Raw genomic sequence first — 17,507 nt, 5'->3', positions numbered from 1 at the left:
TACAAAACAGTACAGTATGCCCTGTATAGAAATATAGTGCTGTGTGTTTCCTCTTTCAGTATGGACAAATATCTCCACAGCTTGCCGTTAAGGTGATGCTTCAGTTTGACAAATCAATCAACAATGCGTTAGCAACAAGAGTGAAATCAAGGCTAACTTTCAAGGTATGTTGTATCTTTCTTTGCCCTGAAGAATTGAGGAAGTTGCCTGTATTAATTGATTGGAATAGGTGTCACATATTACTTATTATTCTGAGTTCTCATTTGCACATAGGGTCTTATACTTAATACTACTATTTACTCATGTGCCTTTCATTCTGCCAAGTACTTTTGCACTTGAGTGCCTTATATAGTTGGTGCAGGGCTATCCAGGCACCACTTTTAAACTATCTGTTTACATTGTTGTTTTTATCATGTTGAAACCAGCAATAATCTTTTTGCACTTACTTACTATGTAAATTCCATATACCACATTTTACTTGTTTTGACACGTGAAATTAACAGTGGAAAACAAAAATTCAGAAAAATTTCTTGGCTTTGTGATTACAACTGCAAGCAGGTAGATACCTCTGGATGTTACTAGCTATCTGTTGTTTCAGCCAACATTGTGCACACTATTGGGGAAATGCAGCAGTCTGCCAACATGGTACTCACTGAGGAACAATTTCTTGAAGGTCGTGTTGTAAATGGGAATGAACATTAGTCTTGTTGGGCCCTTATTTTAATTTTTCTTGCTAAGACCTAACTTAGAGCATTAAAAAGTATTTTGTATATTCCTCATAATGTATTTGATGGGGTTGATCCCCGGTAAACATTCTGCTGCTTGCTCGGATGATAAAAAATGTATGCCAGCTGAAGCTATTACAGAAAGTACATGTTGAGATTAAACAATGGAAAGTCCAAGTTGGAATATCAAGAATATTATGAAAAGGATGCATTGCTACTCACCGTAAATATGACATTGAGTTGTGGACAGGTACAATGAAAAGACTGTTTACATATTGAGCTTGTAGGCCACAGCCTTCTTCAGAAATTGAAAAACACACACACACACACACACACACACACACACACACACACACACACAGAAGCAGGCATACGTCATGCATACTTCACCGCTATCTTGAGTAGGATATCCCATATTTCAGGGCACGATGAGAGAAATCAAAGCACTGATGAAGAATATGTTTCAGTTGTTCCAGTCTGGGATGATATTGGGTGACAAGGAGGGCATTTCTTTACAGCCAATTCTTGGGGTTGGTGGAGGATTTGGGATGTGTGTGGATAAGGCACAGGATATGTTAGTGGATTATTTTTTGGGGATAATGGATCATGGATACCAGTGCTGCAGCAAATAACCATTGCAAGTAACAAGGCAAGAACCACAGCAGAAATAACCAGGGAAAGGCTCCAAACTTTGGTGTGACAGGTACATATAATCTCTGACCATAGGACTTGATATCAGTCTACCACCTGGAGTGTGAACCTTCGTCAAAACCAGCCATTTGTGCTGTAGAAACATAAGAATTTTTTTAATCAGACTTCAGTTAAACACTCAAAGACAAAATCAACAGGCAAACAGGCATTAAGCCAACAGTTGGTCACGAAAGCCTCAACAGTTTTGTATGACAGTTCTGTAACAGTGTAGCAGCTCAAGATCTGTAGATGTTTAACTTTGTACAGTTTGCCTCATTACATCAGCTACGCCGTCTGAGTATGAAGCTGTAAGTTTTGAAGTCCTTGTTTTGCTTTCTAATTGTGTGAGTCCTATAGTGTATGTGTTAGTGAGCCAGTTAGTGTAAGATCCAAATGCAAATTACTATCACGATCCAGTTATTTTACTGAAATTTCACCCCTACTCTGTCATAAAGCCCACTAAACTTTGCCAGTAGGTAGTTTGTGTACCAACTTTACTGTGGAAGTCTTTTTATATCTGCTGCCATTCTTGTTAAAAAGTGCTGCATCAATAATTGGAGAATATAATTGGCAGCACAGGTCAGAATAAAATAGCCAATGTTGTTCTTGTCTGGGCACATCTCACATTTCCTCTACCATTTTGCTTCTGCGCCCCTGAATTGAAAATTATCTTGAACAGTCTATGCCCAGTCTTCTCTTGACTTTAACTCCACAAAGTTCGTGATCAAGTGGTCTGATTAATAAGCACTACTCTTGCTGTTCGTAATCATTTTGATATTTTGCTGCACTTAACAGGCTTGTATTTTTTCCTTCTGTCAGAGGGGCAATGTAATTTTGCCCAACTGCCTTAGCCTTAGAGCCTGGAGATTACGGTGTACTAGTATGTTGTAGTTCTGTAAATGTATGTGTGTTTTCTTTATCTGATGAAGGACTTATTTGAAATCTGAACATTTTTAGCATTCTTTTTCATTCTGCCTGTCTGTGCGGTGAGTAACAACATATCTTTTCCATGTTATTATTTATTACTTCTGCAATAAGATTACTAAGGTAAATGAGGACTTCTGAGAAGTGAGAAGCATATGTAATTCCATAAAACCATGAGCGACTGAAAACAGACATTAAGTAAGGCATGCATTGATATGCTGTAACATGTGGATAAACTATCACCTTCTAAATTTCAGTAGTCATGCTGAGTATTTTCTCTATTTAGTAAGAATGTATAGGGATATTTCAAAAACAGCTTATTGAGTATCATATTTTAATCTATTGATCTCTAAAATGAGTCTCTTGTTTTCTTAAGAACCTGCACATAGTATGAGACAGTCTTTCCAAAGAAATTGTGCAGCTTATGTAATATGATCCTCAGTGCTTTTAATTTTCTGTTTTGTTTCATTTGTCTTAAGGCTGGGAAATTAAATACATATCGTTTTTGTGACAATGTATGGACGTTTATGCTGAACGATGTGGAATTTCGTGAGGTGCAAGATCTTGCAAAAGCTGACAAAGTGAAAATTGTGGCTTGTGATGGTAAAAGTAAGTAATGTGTTTACTCTATTTTTAGAAGAAATAATAACTTGTAAAAAGATTATAACTGTCTTCAGTTAATTTTTGAATGTTCTGTGTACTTCAGCACTAGATAATTAAGTGTGACAATGTCTTACATTAATACCGTTTTAACCGTCGAGGTTCTAAATAATCAGTACAGAAGTTAGTCCGCAGCTCGTGGTCGTGCGGTAGCGTTCTCGCTTCCCACGCCCGGGTTCCCAGGTTCGATTCCCGGTGGGGTCAGGGATTTTATCTGCCTCGTGATGACTGGGTGTTGTGTGATGTCCTTGGGCTAGTTAGGTTTAAGTAGTTCTAAGTTCTAGGGGACTGATGACCATAGATGTTAAGTCCCATAGTGCTCAGAGCCAATACAGAAGTTAGATTTTAATTGAGTCATGTTTGGGAGTAGTACCTACTACACTGAAGTAAAATAAAACTTCCATTGCAGTAAGAAAGATGACATCCTTAGAAGACAGTTACAGCAGATATATGACTTAATATCATTATCCTAACTGGATTTGGCTGTAGAACTTGTATTACTGTCACTTGTAATTGGAGGAAACTAATACTCCTTACTTTATCAGACTACTAACAGAGAGACCGACATTGCTTGATAGTGTAGACATGTTTCTCAGCTTTGCACGTAACTTGCTTTATTTTCATGGGGCCTTTTGCATATGTGACAAATCAGCCACTCCCACAATTGTTGCTATGTTAACAAGAGAAATATTAACTGCAGCTTGAAGAGGAAGTTCAGTCATTTATATTCAGTGGGTTAATACGTAATAGATTTTATATATTATTATAATTGTCAGAGCACCATTCCTCATTAAAAGTTGTTTGCTGGAGATCATTGATGATATTCTAATATTGGAGATTTATTTCTATCATACAGAAGAGCAGCTACATCTGTGAAAAGATAAAAATAATGAAGATGATTTAAGTGCAGAGATTGGCATGGGACAAACAGCCCATAACAATTAGAGAAAGGGAGAAGAAATGAGAGAAAGTAAGCTTTTAGGCATGTTCCAAGGAATGCGAGTTAAAGTTTGTCTGGCAGAACTTGAATGATAAACTTTGTGTTTGTGGGAGAAACAGCCTTGAATGGCAGTAATGTTTGTTATTGAGGTACATTGTGCACTAATTTATTATTAATGATTGGAGACCCATGTGAAATACATTGCAATATACTGTAGAGTATAAGGGTGATATTGTACAATATATTAAGAGACTGCAGAGTTTTAAAAATATACTATGCAATATATTGTGCCATGTAAGGTTGATACTTCATAATGGACAGTAATTCCAGCCAAAACGTTGTGATTTGAGGACATGCAAACAACTAATAAAGTCGTGCCATATGGATATGACTTCATCAGGAAAGACAGATGAAAGGAATCATCTGTTGAAGGTCATTCAGGGAGTACTTTGATGACGTATTTAGTACTTATTCAGTTGTTAGCTGTAGAAACATCCAACAAAAATGCTTAAGTGCAGGGAAATATCACTGCAACTGCTCATTTGTTCATTTCAGAAGTTTAAATTATTTATTACAGAAATACACTATTTTGCCCATAGCCACTTCCTCCTCTTTCTTTTCTTTTTGCATCACATAGCAATTGCAACCACAATACATGTAAGTCCTACATCATAGAGTGCCAATTTGTTTGCTTCAAAGACAATATTCTAACAGATGTCCCACGCATAAATATTGTGCAGTAATATTGTACTGTTCTTGGCCTTGTATTTTGCACAGTACATTGACGCAATGTCATTGTGCAGTAAATATTGAGTGGATGAGGACCTTATACATGAGAAATGGTTACCTTGAAGACTGTGGTGTGAGAAAGGGCATTTGGCAACAAAGTCAAGTGATAAAATGAAATTTGCCAAATCGTGGAAAAGTTGAAACTCGTTCTAGATAAGATAAATGCTGACTGTAATACATAGGACATGAATCCCTGCAAAAACATAAAATTTAGTTTTGATTATGAATAGCTTGTCCTCTAGGATGCCTGACAACAGCAGGTCACAATTGGGATCTGAAGTCTATTGGAAGCCTCAGATCTCTCTTGCTTCATGTGCCAGTGACTAGTTTCCTTAAGAATGTGTGTGTGTGTGTGTAGTGGTTAATAGGTAGCCTTAGACTGACTGTTGACAGAAAAGATATTTTCTGACATAGTATTTAGTAACCTCGGGACTCTCTCTGTAACTATGGGGGGGGGGGGGGGGGGGGCGAACCTGTTCATTGAATGAGGAAGCTTGTTTGTTAGTGTTCCTTTTTGGGAAATGTGATAATGGTTGCAGCATTACTTAATAGCAATGTTTATGAACAGATTAAAGAAAGGATGAGGTTTGTTACAAGTTTGGAATAAGTAAAAATATATGTCTCGCATGTTCTTTCTATGACCAAGGCATTGATAAAGCAAAGATAAGAAAAAGAACTTTTATGAATCTGTTTTACAATGTCACAAAAATATTTGGGCATTCTGCAAAATATAGTATGATCAGTCTGCTACATGCACTTCTAAACATTTTGGACTTTTTTCTGTTTCAGATCACAGTAATGACTAGCATCAGAAATCTCCAGAAGAATCATGATCATTGTCTACATTGCTCAGGTTTTGTTTTGTGTAATTTTTGCTTAATAAGACTGTTTTGTTACGGCTCTAAAACTGTGACACTTCCTTTCATGAAAAACTTTTAAGTGATAGTAATTTTGTTTGTAATTAACATATACAGAGTTCCAAACAAATACAATTTGTTGAAGCACAATCCAACATTACCAGTAGAATGTGTTTCCCACCAGTAACCCATGTTTGTTTGTATCTTGGAGTTTGTAAATGTTGTTTAGTTATATGTTGTGTAATGTTAAAAAAAATAAAAATAAACTAATCTCTGTTACAGTATTGTATATTTTGTTTATGTTTTGTCAGTAACTGAAAATTACAAGATTTAAATATATTTATATAATTATGTACAGGGCTGTGATCAAGTACTCGTTGAAATTAAAGTTCCTGGCAGACCAAAATTGTATGTCACTTGAACATTGCATTGTGGAGAGCAGTAACTAAAGCCTTGTCCCTCTGTGTACGAGGCAACAAGTAACGAAAAGCCACATAAATCCAGGAAGATCAGTACTATAGGAAGACAGAAGACAGATCCCAAGTACAGATTCCCTCTTTCCCACTGCCACAAGATCCCTCCCTAGGTTGTACTTTGCTGGTGGTCCAGCGGATAGTGATGTTTGTTGATACTGCAGAACAGTGACCGCCAGTTTACTGAGATGGCTACTCCCTGAAAATTGGCTCTGATTTCTCACGTTGACAAACTTTGCCAGCCACCAATATCCTTCCACTGTTCCCCACCTGAAAACTGTCAGCAGCTGGGCCTCCAAGGACCCACGAAAATAAATCTGGGTGTATTGGTAATGTCGCTGCCAATCATACATATAGTAAATTAACATAAGTGACACTACAAAAGTATAGACTACCCACTGCTACAGAAATGACACGGGCATTCCAGTAAAAAAAAAAAAAAAAAGTGTCACCTACACAGCCAGATGACACAACCTTTTCAGTCCTTCACTTCTACAACAAGTTATTGGGTTGGACAGAAGAGCAAGAGCTGTCCTTATCTATGGTCATGTCACGACAGACGGCCACAACCATTAATTGCATTTTCTGTTCATATCATGTGTAACAATTGGTGTTTTTGGGTTCCTCTTGTGTGTCCCATTCAGTTAAATTACTTTCATTAGATTTCTCTCCAGTATTCCAGTCACTAAACACACAAGTAGAGAGAGTGATCTCAGGTTGTCCTCGTCATGTAAAACCACCCTTCACTTCCAATCAAGCCACAAAGTCTGAGTTTTTATTATTATTCATTTTATTTTATTCTTTTTCCATTCTATGTGTCTGAAAGATCCCATCCTTTGCTCCTATTCCATTGGAGGACTCTATGGTAAGCCCTCCATACCAAAAATTTTGAAATCTTATTACATCTTATTTAGTAACAGTGGCATACTAGGGCCTAAAGTCTGCATGAGTTACCAACTCTGTGGATGTAACAAAAAATTGCTAAGTTTTGTGGAATCAGATGTAAAAGTACTTTTTTCCCCTGTCAATTCATGCCTGACATGGGAGCAGGCAGGCAATTTGAGTGCTTAAAGGCTGGGGTGAACCTTTTGCATGCATGTCCACACTTTACCACCAAAATACAGTGTAAACAAAAATTATTCTCACTATATGTGAGACTGTGATATCAATGATCTTAGTTTGATATATACCACTGTCTCTTCTAACATGTTCTCTCGTGTGACATGAGATGTTTGCAATTTTGTTTTTGCAGTGTGTAACGAATCAGCCCAAACAAATACTAATCGTCACATCTTTCGTGTGATGCTTAATGTCAACAGAAAACCTATCTGTTTCCGAATACAAACAAAACTATTTTTGAGACAGAATTCTACAAGCCCATTCGATAGGACAGTCCCAAATTAGTTTAGTCAAATATTTGTTTATTGATATGTATTAACAGGGACAATAAAACAGGAAGAGTAAGCAGTAGCGAGTGAGTAGCTCTGCTACTGGTGGTAGCAGACAGGAGCAAGGTGGTACATAAGTCTGGGTAAGTTCAAGTTTTACTCTTCGTGTCAATACATGTCAATTAAGAACTACCGCACTAGACTAATTTTGGAATACTCTGTCTAGTGGGCACATAAAATTCGGCATTGAAAATCAATTCCTTCGACACTGCACGTCTCATGAAACATATAATGAGCAGTATTCATTTGGACCAACTCCACCTACAAACTGTAAATACGAAATTGTAAGTAACTGCTGTAAGAAGAGAGAAAATGAGCCTGATGACTCCTAGGAGACAACCTGTATATATTTTTTGGGTTTGTGCAGGGGGCATTGTTAACATAGCTCGTCATAAGCAATTGTTTTTACAATTTGGTTGTGCAGTGAAGATTATGGTGCTTATATTATTTTGTGATAAGTAGAGATTTGAGGTTGTAAAATAAAGAAAACAATCCTTTATTGGTGAAGATACTGTGATCATAAAAAATTGAGATTGTGGGTGCAGGAGATATCTGGTTCAGAATCTCCTGGATTTTTTTCCACAAAATGTTTAGCTGAATGTATGTACCAATGCAAGTATATTAAATTATAGTTTCTTGTGAGATGACATTCTTCAGTCAGTCATAAGTATTTACAACAAAGACATGGCAGTTACATTTGTTAAATCTTGTAAATGTGCTTTAAAATGGTATGTCTTATGGCAGTTTATGGCCACAATAGTGTTGCTGTCAACATTGCTGCAATAGATGGCAATTTTGCCATATGGCTGGGCAATATGGCTGAAGTTGCAGGTAATTGCCAAGGATTTGCTCACCAAGGGTGGGCAATATTTTGTATTGTGGTAATATCTGTCTGTCCGCATCTGTAAGCATTTACCTCTTGCTCTCACCTTTGTCTCCTACTTCTCTCACTGATAGTGTTGCAGTCAAGTGTCTGAACGAAAACAATATAGTTTTGTTTTTGCTTATTTTGACACACTAATGCCAAATGCAAGGCAAAAATGTTGCATAGGAAGAGTGGAAGTGCAGGTGGATCTTCAGCTACATGGTTTTCATTTGTGTCACATGTTTGATCCTATCTCGAGAAGCAGGAATTGATAGTATAAACAGTTGTGTGAGAGCAAAAATAAAATAAAATTTACATTGTTATTTTAAGATTCCTGTAATGAAATCTTCCAGTCTTTCTACCAAAGCATTACATACTTCCACTACTATGAAACTTTGACTAGTGAACTTTAAAGAGGTACATTAAACTTCGTATTAATCGTCACCATCAGGTTGTAACTGGTGCCAATTCTCTTGTATTTATATCAGTCTTAGCAGCTCTTGGACCAGTTGCTTGTACGAGGTATTTGAAAACATGTTTTGACATTCTGGTAAAATTATGGCACAACTATGAGTCCACTAGTTAAATTTTCTGAAGCATTCTGTTGTGACCTTTACCTTAGTTAAGTTTAGGTGGGCAAGTTCCATGTGGGTTATCGATCCTGTCCTTCCTGCAGATTATCTAATTGCAGCTGCAGAATTGTTTGCCGGCCGAAGTGGCCGAGCGGTTATAGGCGCTACAGTCTGGAACCGTGCAACCGCTACGGTCGCAGGTTCGAATCCTGCCTCGGGCATGGATGTGTGTGATGTCCTTAGGTTAGTTAGGTTTAAGTAGTTCTGAGTTCTAGGGGACTTATGACCTCAGCAGTTGAGTCCCATAGTGCTCAGAGCCATTTGAACCATTTTGAACCAGAATTTGTTTTTGAGATAGGACATGGGTTTCTGTCAATAGGGCAGCATAAGCACAATGGGAATTCTTCTTGGATTTAGTATTGTGAGAAATACCATTGGTATTCCAATTCACAATCTTAAACGGCATTGTGTAATAAATCCAATCCATTGGAAATGTTAATGGTAGCAGGTCAGATGGTACTAAGTTTTTTTTAAAAAATCTGGTGCTTGTCGGAGTTCCGTTAACAGTCTGTTGCACTGTCCAGGAAATTTGTATGTGTAAATTCATTAGAGCATACCTAGAAGAAATTTCATGTCGTGCTCTAGGCCAGTGGACTGTGAGGAAGCAGCTGGTAGCTGTTAAGCTGAAAGGTTTGCTGGATGCCCACACGGTGCGTGGTTGGTTCTGTGTTGCTGATGGGTTGTATTTCGAAAATGGCACGTCGCAGAGCAGTAGAGCTGGAAACTGAGCAGGTCTTGAAGGAGTGCTGATCGCTGTTGTTTCAGGTGTGGGGTTTGATTTCGCTCACACAAGTCATCATAGACGGGGCACTTCTAATATTTGACCACAGTTCGTGCATTTGGGTGGAATCATAGTAAGGTTTCTGCAGTTTTGTGTCCAGCGCCACATATAACGCAGTGTGGGGGGCCAATTCAGTGCTGCAAGTCATGACAAAACTGATGGCAATTGTGACATTGCGCTGAATTATTTGGGGCTCTGTGTGACTCCCCTCTCACTTTTAAGTTGGAGCAGGTCGTAAATACTTTTGGCGGCATCAGGGCATCAGTATTTTCCAGTTCGACCATGTAGAGCAGTGGTGGTCAAACTTTTCTACACAAGTACTGCCATTGTGGGGCCGCACTTTGGGCCGCATATGTACAGATCTTATTATAAATTGCTAATTTACATAAATCAGTACGTTTTGAGCCCCCGTAGTAGACTAGCAATAAAAAGGGCACAGTAACTGTGCTCCCAGCCACCAAGCACTGATAGTTAACAGTTGACACCATTCGGAACACTTAGTGTCGACATTTCTGTTTCAGATTGCTGCCATCCTCAGCGACTCCAAAATTGTGACACTAATTGCGTGCCGAAGTGTTGCTGTGTTGGCTGCATAAGTGCATGTTTAATTGTACTCGCGATACAAGACACTATCACAAATGTTTAGTAAAGGTTTTGAATGTAATTTTTCTTGTACTCATTATGCAGTATTTCAACAGCCCTAATTTAATTTCATATTTGACGAACTTCGTATTAATCGTCACCATCAGGTTGTAACTGGTGCCAATTCTCTTGTATTTATATCAGTCTTAGCAGCTCTTGGACCAGTTGCTTGTACGAGATATTTGAAAACATGTTTTGACATTCTGGTAAAATTATGGAACAACTATGAGTCTACTAGTTAAATTTTCTGGAGCATTCTGTTGTGACCTTTACCTCTCTATGTGCATTGGGCAACAGCCTTGCTGCAGTGGATACAGCGGTTCCCGTCAGATCACCGAAGTTAAGTGATGTTGGGCGTGGCCGGCACTTGGGTGGGTGACCATCCGGGCTGCCATGCGCTGTTGCCATTTTTCGGGGTGCACTCAGCCTCGTGATGCCAATTGAGGAGCTACTCGACCGAATAGTAGCGGCTCCGGTCAAAGAAAACCATGATAACGACCGGGAGAGCGATGTGCTGACCACACGCCCCTCATATCCGCATCCGCATCCTCATCTGAGGATGACACGGCAGTCGGATGGCCCCAATGGGCCACTTGTGGCCTGAAGACGGAGTGCTTTTCTAAATGTGCATTCACAAATCCATTTTGCTTCCATTTAAAATGTAGCCTATACCCTAACAGCTGACTGGAATGAGTCGGTCGGCCGGAATTGAGAATACTGCAAAACATATGCATTTCTCCTCTCGTATACTTCAACCCTGCAATCGTCACTCCACTTACCCCTCTGCCCCTAGTGTAAGTGTCCAACTTTGCTTCGATCATGGCAGAGTTCACCAACATCAATTAATGTTAAGCCTGTCTTAAAATATTACAGTCACCGTAAGTATTTCTGTTTCTTACTAGGTAGGTAAACTAGGCTCTTGTAATGATGGAAAGAACCGATTCTAGTTTTACATATCGGTTGGATTATTCGTTCATTCTTTCTTTTGAGTGAAAACAGTCTGTGGGAGCAATCAAATGAAAACTATAGATTCAGTCGTCGCTGGCTGGGAATGGAAGAAATCATACGACTGGATAAAAACTGATCCTCTAAATAAATTTAACGTGCTATAGTGTACCTGAAAGTATGATTCATATTCTGAAAGTATGTTGTTTAAATAAATTCAAAGACAATTAGAGGATTCGGATGATAATAAATATTTCTTACGAGAAAAGTATCTCTGGCAAGTGACAGTGTATGCTTAAAAAGCAAGTGGTTGTCACTAAACAATTTAAAAAATATGTATTTTATTTGCGTCCTGTTCCCGTGTTGTCAGCATTATCGAAAGAGAATTATCGGTGACACGTGCAAATCAGTAGAAGACAGAGACAGTTTCAACAAATTTAATTTAAAAAGTATTTATAGAAACAATATATAAGTGCCAGTTATTAACCCTAAAAACAACCAAAAATCCAAATGTAAATAAATATATACATACGTACATAAATTTTGAAAATACTTTATATTTAGAAATATACTTTTATGCACTTCTCGAAATAAGATAAGTTATATGTCTCTAAAAAAATTATCAACCCTAGCGATGGTTCACGTATAACAAAAAAGACTGAAAAAGTATATCACTGAAATCACTCAAACCCGGAGACTGAGTGAAAACATTAATATAACTGCCATAATTGTCGGAGACTTGTCGGGCAGTCTGTTGTCTCACAGGGAGTGAAACCACTCAAAGCGGAGAATTAATGTAAGAGATTCATGCTGCTGACTTGGCCGTAGAGACTGATTTTATTCGGTTGTTTCATTCTACTAAAAAGAGCTAGTGAATGAAAAATAGTCAGTTGACCAAGCGATTGTTAAAACTAGTCGGTTGTCCCAGCACTATCTACCCCTGTAGTGGTGGCGCTACTTACACCTCTGCACCTGAGGTAAGTGGGCAACTGCACTCAATTCACGGCCGAATGCACCAACGTAAGTTTTAAAACATTGCTGTGGCTGTAAGTTTTTTCGTTTGTTACTGAGCAGGAAAACTGCACTCTTAAGAAGCTTTTACAGTTAGTTGACGTCTTTGGATTCGCCTGCTACTTGCTATATGCGTATTATTATAAAATGTGACTGAGGACCGCACGAATATTCGAATTCGGCCCGCGGGTCATAATTTGACGATCGCTAATGCAGAGAAGACGTGAGGTGCTTATCGGTTTCGACGTTTGAGTCACCATGATGATCGGAAGATTCCGTGAGGCCAGGCACTCGTTAGTAGGCTTGACATGTTTCGTGTAAGCACTGATAACTACGTTCAATGGTTTAAGCACATACGTGTAGAAATATATTTGTTCCTGTTTGAGATCTGCGCCCACACATACTGTGACTAATGGCTATGAAAAGACACAGCTGACTGCCTTTCCCATCCTTCCGTAATCCAATGGAACCAATGACCTTGCTGTTTGGTCCCCTTCCCCGAATCAACCATCCAACCATACTAAATTACAAACTTCCTGGCATTTACCTGAAGCGATTTAGGGAAATCACGGAAAATCTAAATATGAATAGCTGGACGCGGGTTTGAACCGTCATTCTCCTGAATGCAAGTCCAGTGTGGACAGTTGATTATGCTTTGTAGTATTAGTGACAGGGTATGTACTATATTATGCCAGGCACTATTCTACAGCAAAAATATTCTACATTGAAGTTCGTATTTATAAATGGGATTGTGTAATATATTTTCGACTAAATCGCTTATTTCTAATTAAAATACGGATTTTCGCTTCATTTTTCTCTAGCCACTGCGGGACTTAACATATGAGGTCATCAGTCCCCTAGACTTAGAACTACTTAAACCTAACTAACCTAAGGACAGCACGCACATCTATGCCTGAGGCAGGATTCGAACCTGCGACTGTAGCAGCAGCGTGATTCCGGACTGAAGCGCCTAGAACCGCTCGGCCACAGCTGATGGCGACGGAAGTGTCAGGTTCTTTATAGTGAGAACTGAGACTTTATTTTGAGGGCTAATAAATTCCGTAGGTGTACTGTGCAGCTGTAACAGTGAATTAAACGTGATGAACTAGAGGGTATTCGAGCGACCATTCAAAACTATTAAACACCGTGCGTTTCTCTTTGCAATCTGCTTATTAACTTATAAAAAGTGCAGTTCTGTCATAACATTTGTGAGCTTAACTCGTAAGCCGGCTATTTAAAGACTGAGTGTGTGTGCTGTAAGTGTGAAAGGATTGATACAAATAGTGATCATTTTCATAATTTAACTTCTGGAACTGTGTGTTAGGACCGAATAGGTATCAAAACTTGTTTAACCCATGTGACAATACAAGACAGGCATTTCAACCAAGAATTTGTTTTCGTGTAGTAGCTTTATCCAGATGTAATGAAATTAACTCACTTTACATGTGTGCCGTTAAACTATATGCACCATGCTGACGTATGTACTACAAGTTCTCTTTTTTACAATTTTCTCAGCTGGAGAACATTGTACTTCACTTCAGGGTGGACCATATTTCTGATTGAAATAATATTCTGTGTCATGTGATGAGGAACTCCCCAATAATTTAGTCGGAATGGTTGAATGTAGAAAAGGTTTATTTGTAAACTGTGATACAGTAACGTGCGCATTGAATCATGGCACAGAACGCGCTGAAGTCTTCCGTCTATCCAAAGATTAAAGTCACTTCATCCACTGGCAATGTCCGTTGCTAACGGTTCCCCCTCAAAACCAACAATCCCCCAGCCACCAGTCGCTTAAGTCAGCTTACACATGGAAACACCCTACTTGCACACTGTCATGCCAACTTACATTTAAGTTACGAAAGTTGGAAGGCATTCTACTGTTTTGCATGATGTCGCTTCCCCCACCATCGCCTAGGAGCTTCAGCAACTGCCAGTAGGTGGAGCTGCCCTCATTCTTCTCTGTTTCATTTGACAGCAAGGATCTGTAGTCGTTCGTTTGTATACGCGGAAAGTTAGTCTCATGACAAAAAAATGGGCCCAGTCTTCAACTCAGAAAGTACAGGGTAACAATTATTATTGAACTATAGGAAATAAAATCGTCATAAATTCTTAACGGTTTGCATTAGGACATCCAAACAGCACGATTGGCCATGGGCATGATGGAAATTAGTATGTGCATGTAACAGCTTGATTTAGCGACAAAGCCCACTTTCATTTGGATAGGTTCGTCAATAAGCAAAATTGACGCAATTGGCGGACCAAGAATCCGCATTTCGCGATCGAGAAGTTTCTTTACCCTCAACGGGAGAATATGTAGTGTACAATGTCCAGTCTCGGAACAATGAGTGCAATATTCCTAGAAGGCACAGTGACTGCTGAACAGTATGTGAAGATTTTGGAAGATGATTTCATCCCTTTTATCCAAAGTGACCCTGATTTCGATAAGATGTGGTTCATGCAAGACAGAGCTCGATCCCATCGAAGCAGAAGAGTGTTTAATGTCCTGCAGGAGCACTTTAGGGATCACATTCTGGCTCTGGGGTACCCAGGGCCATTGGCATGGGCCTCGATTGGCCGCCATATTCTCTGGATCTGAACACATGGGACTCCTTTTTGTGGGACTCTGTTAAAGACAATCTGTACAGCGATAACCCCAAAACCATTGCTGAGCTGAAAATAGCCATTCAGGAGGTCATCGATGTTCTGACACTTCAGTAGGTCATGTGGAATTTCGCTATTCGTCTGCGCCACATCATCGCCAGTGATGGCAGGCATATCGAACATGTCATTACCTAAATCCGAATATCTGTAGTGACGTTTAGATGTTGAATAAAGTGTGTGCACGCCGTTGTTTGTAACTATTTCAATTTTTTCCATGTGATTCAATAACTGTTGCCCTGTAAATACTTTGTAAAATGGAAAAAGTTCTTAAACAATGTGATAGGAATATCGTTCTAACATTCAGCAACTCCTTATAATAACTTATCTGTAATGGAGTGAAACATTATGACTGAAATGACTAAAAAAGGGTATTGAAACTGAGAGCGTGGACTTGCTGAGGTTCATATTACTGTAGAACAGTCAATACTATAAAGGTACTTTTTGATTTGAGGATAATTATGATATTTTGCTTTAGGCTTTGAGTGTAACTACAGTATTACTATGAAAGGGATATTTATTTTTGGCTTTTAAAACTTAAAAGAAAATCTTGACCCTCATTAAAATTCTATTTAAATGTAATAATTTTCGTATTGGCGCTGTCATTGAGTAATGACTGTTCTGCATGATAGTACAAAGTTTGGTTATAAATTTAAGTTCCAGACAGGTGAAGAAAGGTATATTTAGAGCATCTGTAACCTATCGGAACTCTGACTAACTCCACAAAAAAAAAAAAAAAAAAAAAAGCTGAACTGTTGACACAAAACCTTACTTTCCCTTGTACCTTCAGTGTATTGTAGATATCAAAAAAATTTAGAGACAGAAATTTTCCAGAATGCAGTACATATCTTGCTACGACTCCAGTTGCCAGATATTTCACTGTTACTTGTACCTTAATGCGAACTGGCATGGGATGTTGCATATCTATATTAGACTTTTATACAGAGCCAAAAATGTGACTCAAAAATATTTAAAAATGGATTTTACACATTCGAAAATGGCTTTCGAAGGAAACGTCGCCCTCGTCAGATAACTCCCTAATAATGGTATTTGATGTGCCTAAAGTTTCCTACAAGATGCGAAGTTGCATTTTCATCATCTGCGAGTCTATTTCTACTCCGTCTGTATGAATAATTTCAGTTGTCGCCAACTTGAAAGTCGCGTAATTAGCCTTTCCAATTTACGCGTGTTGGGAACACAATCGTGTGTGTAAGGGTAGTTATGAGGGGATGCACATGTAAGAAATTCATGTCTGGTGAAAATCCAGTTTAAAAGGATGCACTGTCGCAAAGGGAATCGATGTAATCAGAACAAACCATTCTAGTGTCTTCTAAGGAGTAACACATGTCGAACTGAGTTTTTGGCAGATTTTCTTATTAAGCATTCCCAATTTAAGTCTTGGTGGGCAGAGACATTCTTTCTACATAGATTTTGTACACCGTTCTTCACTGCTGAGTACCTGTTGAGGAACTTGGTTCTGATTTTTTTTCAGATTGGTTGTTTTTTTCACATTAAGGGTCAACCTGTTAGCGCTGAACCACAGATGCATGCACTTATGCACTTGATCAGCTCTTGTAAAAAGAGGACTTACCATCGCTCATTAGTTCATTACTGCCATCTGCAAACAACGTGTTCTTAGCTGTCTGAGGTATGTTTGTCATAACAGCAAAAGTATTTTCAGCATTCCAAGCAGTTTAACTTGGTAAATTCAGTTACATGTATTACTGTCGCCGGCCGGAGTGGCCAAGCTGTTCTAGGCGCTACAGTCTAGAACCGCGCGACCGCTACGGTCGCAGGTTCGAATCCTGCCTCGGGCATGGATGTGTGTGATGTCCTTAGGTTAGTTAGGTTTAAGTAGTTCTAAGTTCTAGGGGACTGATGACCTCAGAAGTTAAGTCCCATAGTGCTCAGAGCAACATTACTGTCTAAGACAAAAAAAAGGTGATGAACCATGAAGAGACAATCCGAATGGGACAGAAATTGAGAAATGTCATGTGCATGTACAGACAAACAAATGGTTACAATTTCAGAAAAACCTGGATGATTTATTCAAGAGAAAGAGTTTCAAAAACTGAGTTTGCAAGTCAATAATGCATTGGGCCACCTCTGGCCCTCTGCATGCAGTTATTTGTCTTGGCATTGATGACAGAGTTGGCCATGGTATGGTTTGGGAAGCGTGAAGACAAGCAGTGAAACGCTCTTCGAGTGCAAGTGGCGTTATCTTGCTGAAATGTAAGCCTAGGATGGCTTGCTATGAAGGGCAACAAAACAGTGCAAACACTATTGTAGAAGTGATGCCGTGTTGTAAGGATGACAACCAAAGGGGTCCTGGTACGAAAGGAAATGTCACCACAGACCATTATTCCTGGTTGTCAGGCCACATGGTGTGCTACAGTCATGATGGTATCCCACTGCTGTCGGGGGCGTCTCCAGACACGTCTTCACTGCTTATCAGGGCTCATTT

The 17,507-nt window shown here is 39.0% G+C and overlaps 1 protein-coding gene across 1 annotated transcript in view; it reads left to right on the top strand.

The window, feature by feature from the left end:
- Positions 1-5,874, top strand: part of LOC126484784 (transcription initiation factor IIA subunit 2) — a 28,813-nt gene extending 22,939 nt beyond the window's left edge. The window contains exons 2-4 of the mRNA XM_050108384.1: positions 60-164; positions 2,819-2,948; positions 5,518-5,874. Of these exons, the coding sequence (XP_049964341.1) occupies positions 60-164; positions 2,819-2,948; positions 5,518-5,534 (252 nt within the window). The 3' untranslated portion in view covers positions 5,535-5,874. The remainder of the gene's footprint in view (positions 1-59; positions 165-2,818; positions 2,949-5,517) is intronic.
- The last annotated feature ends 11,633 nt before the right edge of the window (positions 5,875-17,507 follow it).

This window comes from Schistocerca serialis, chromosome 1 (genome assembly GCF_023864345.2).
Source record: "Schistocerca serialis cubense isolate TAMUIC-IGC-003099 chromosome 1, iqSchSeri2.2, whole genome shotgun sequence".
NCBI classification, from domain to species: domain Eukaryota; kingdom Metazoa; phylum Arthropoda; class Insecta; order Orthoptera; family Acrididae; genus Schistocerca; species Schistocerca serialis.
The sequence above is the reverse complement of the archived record's forward strand: the minus strand, read 5'-3'. Positions and strand labels throughout refer to the sequence as shown.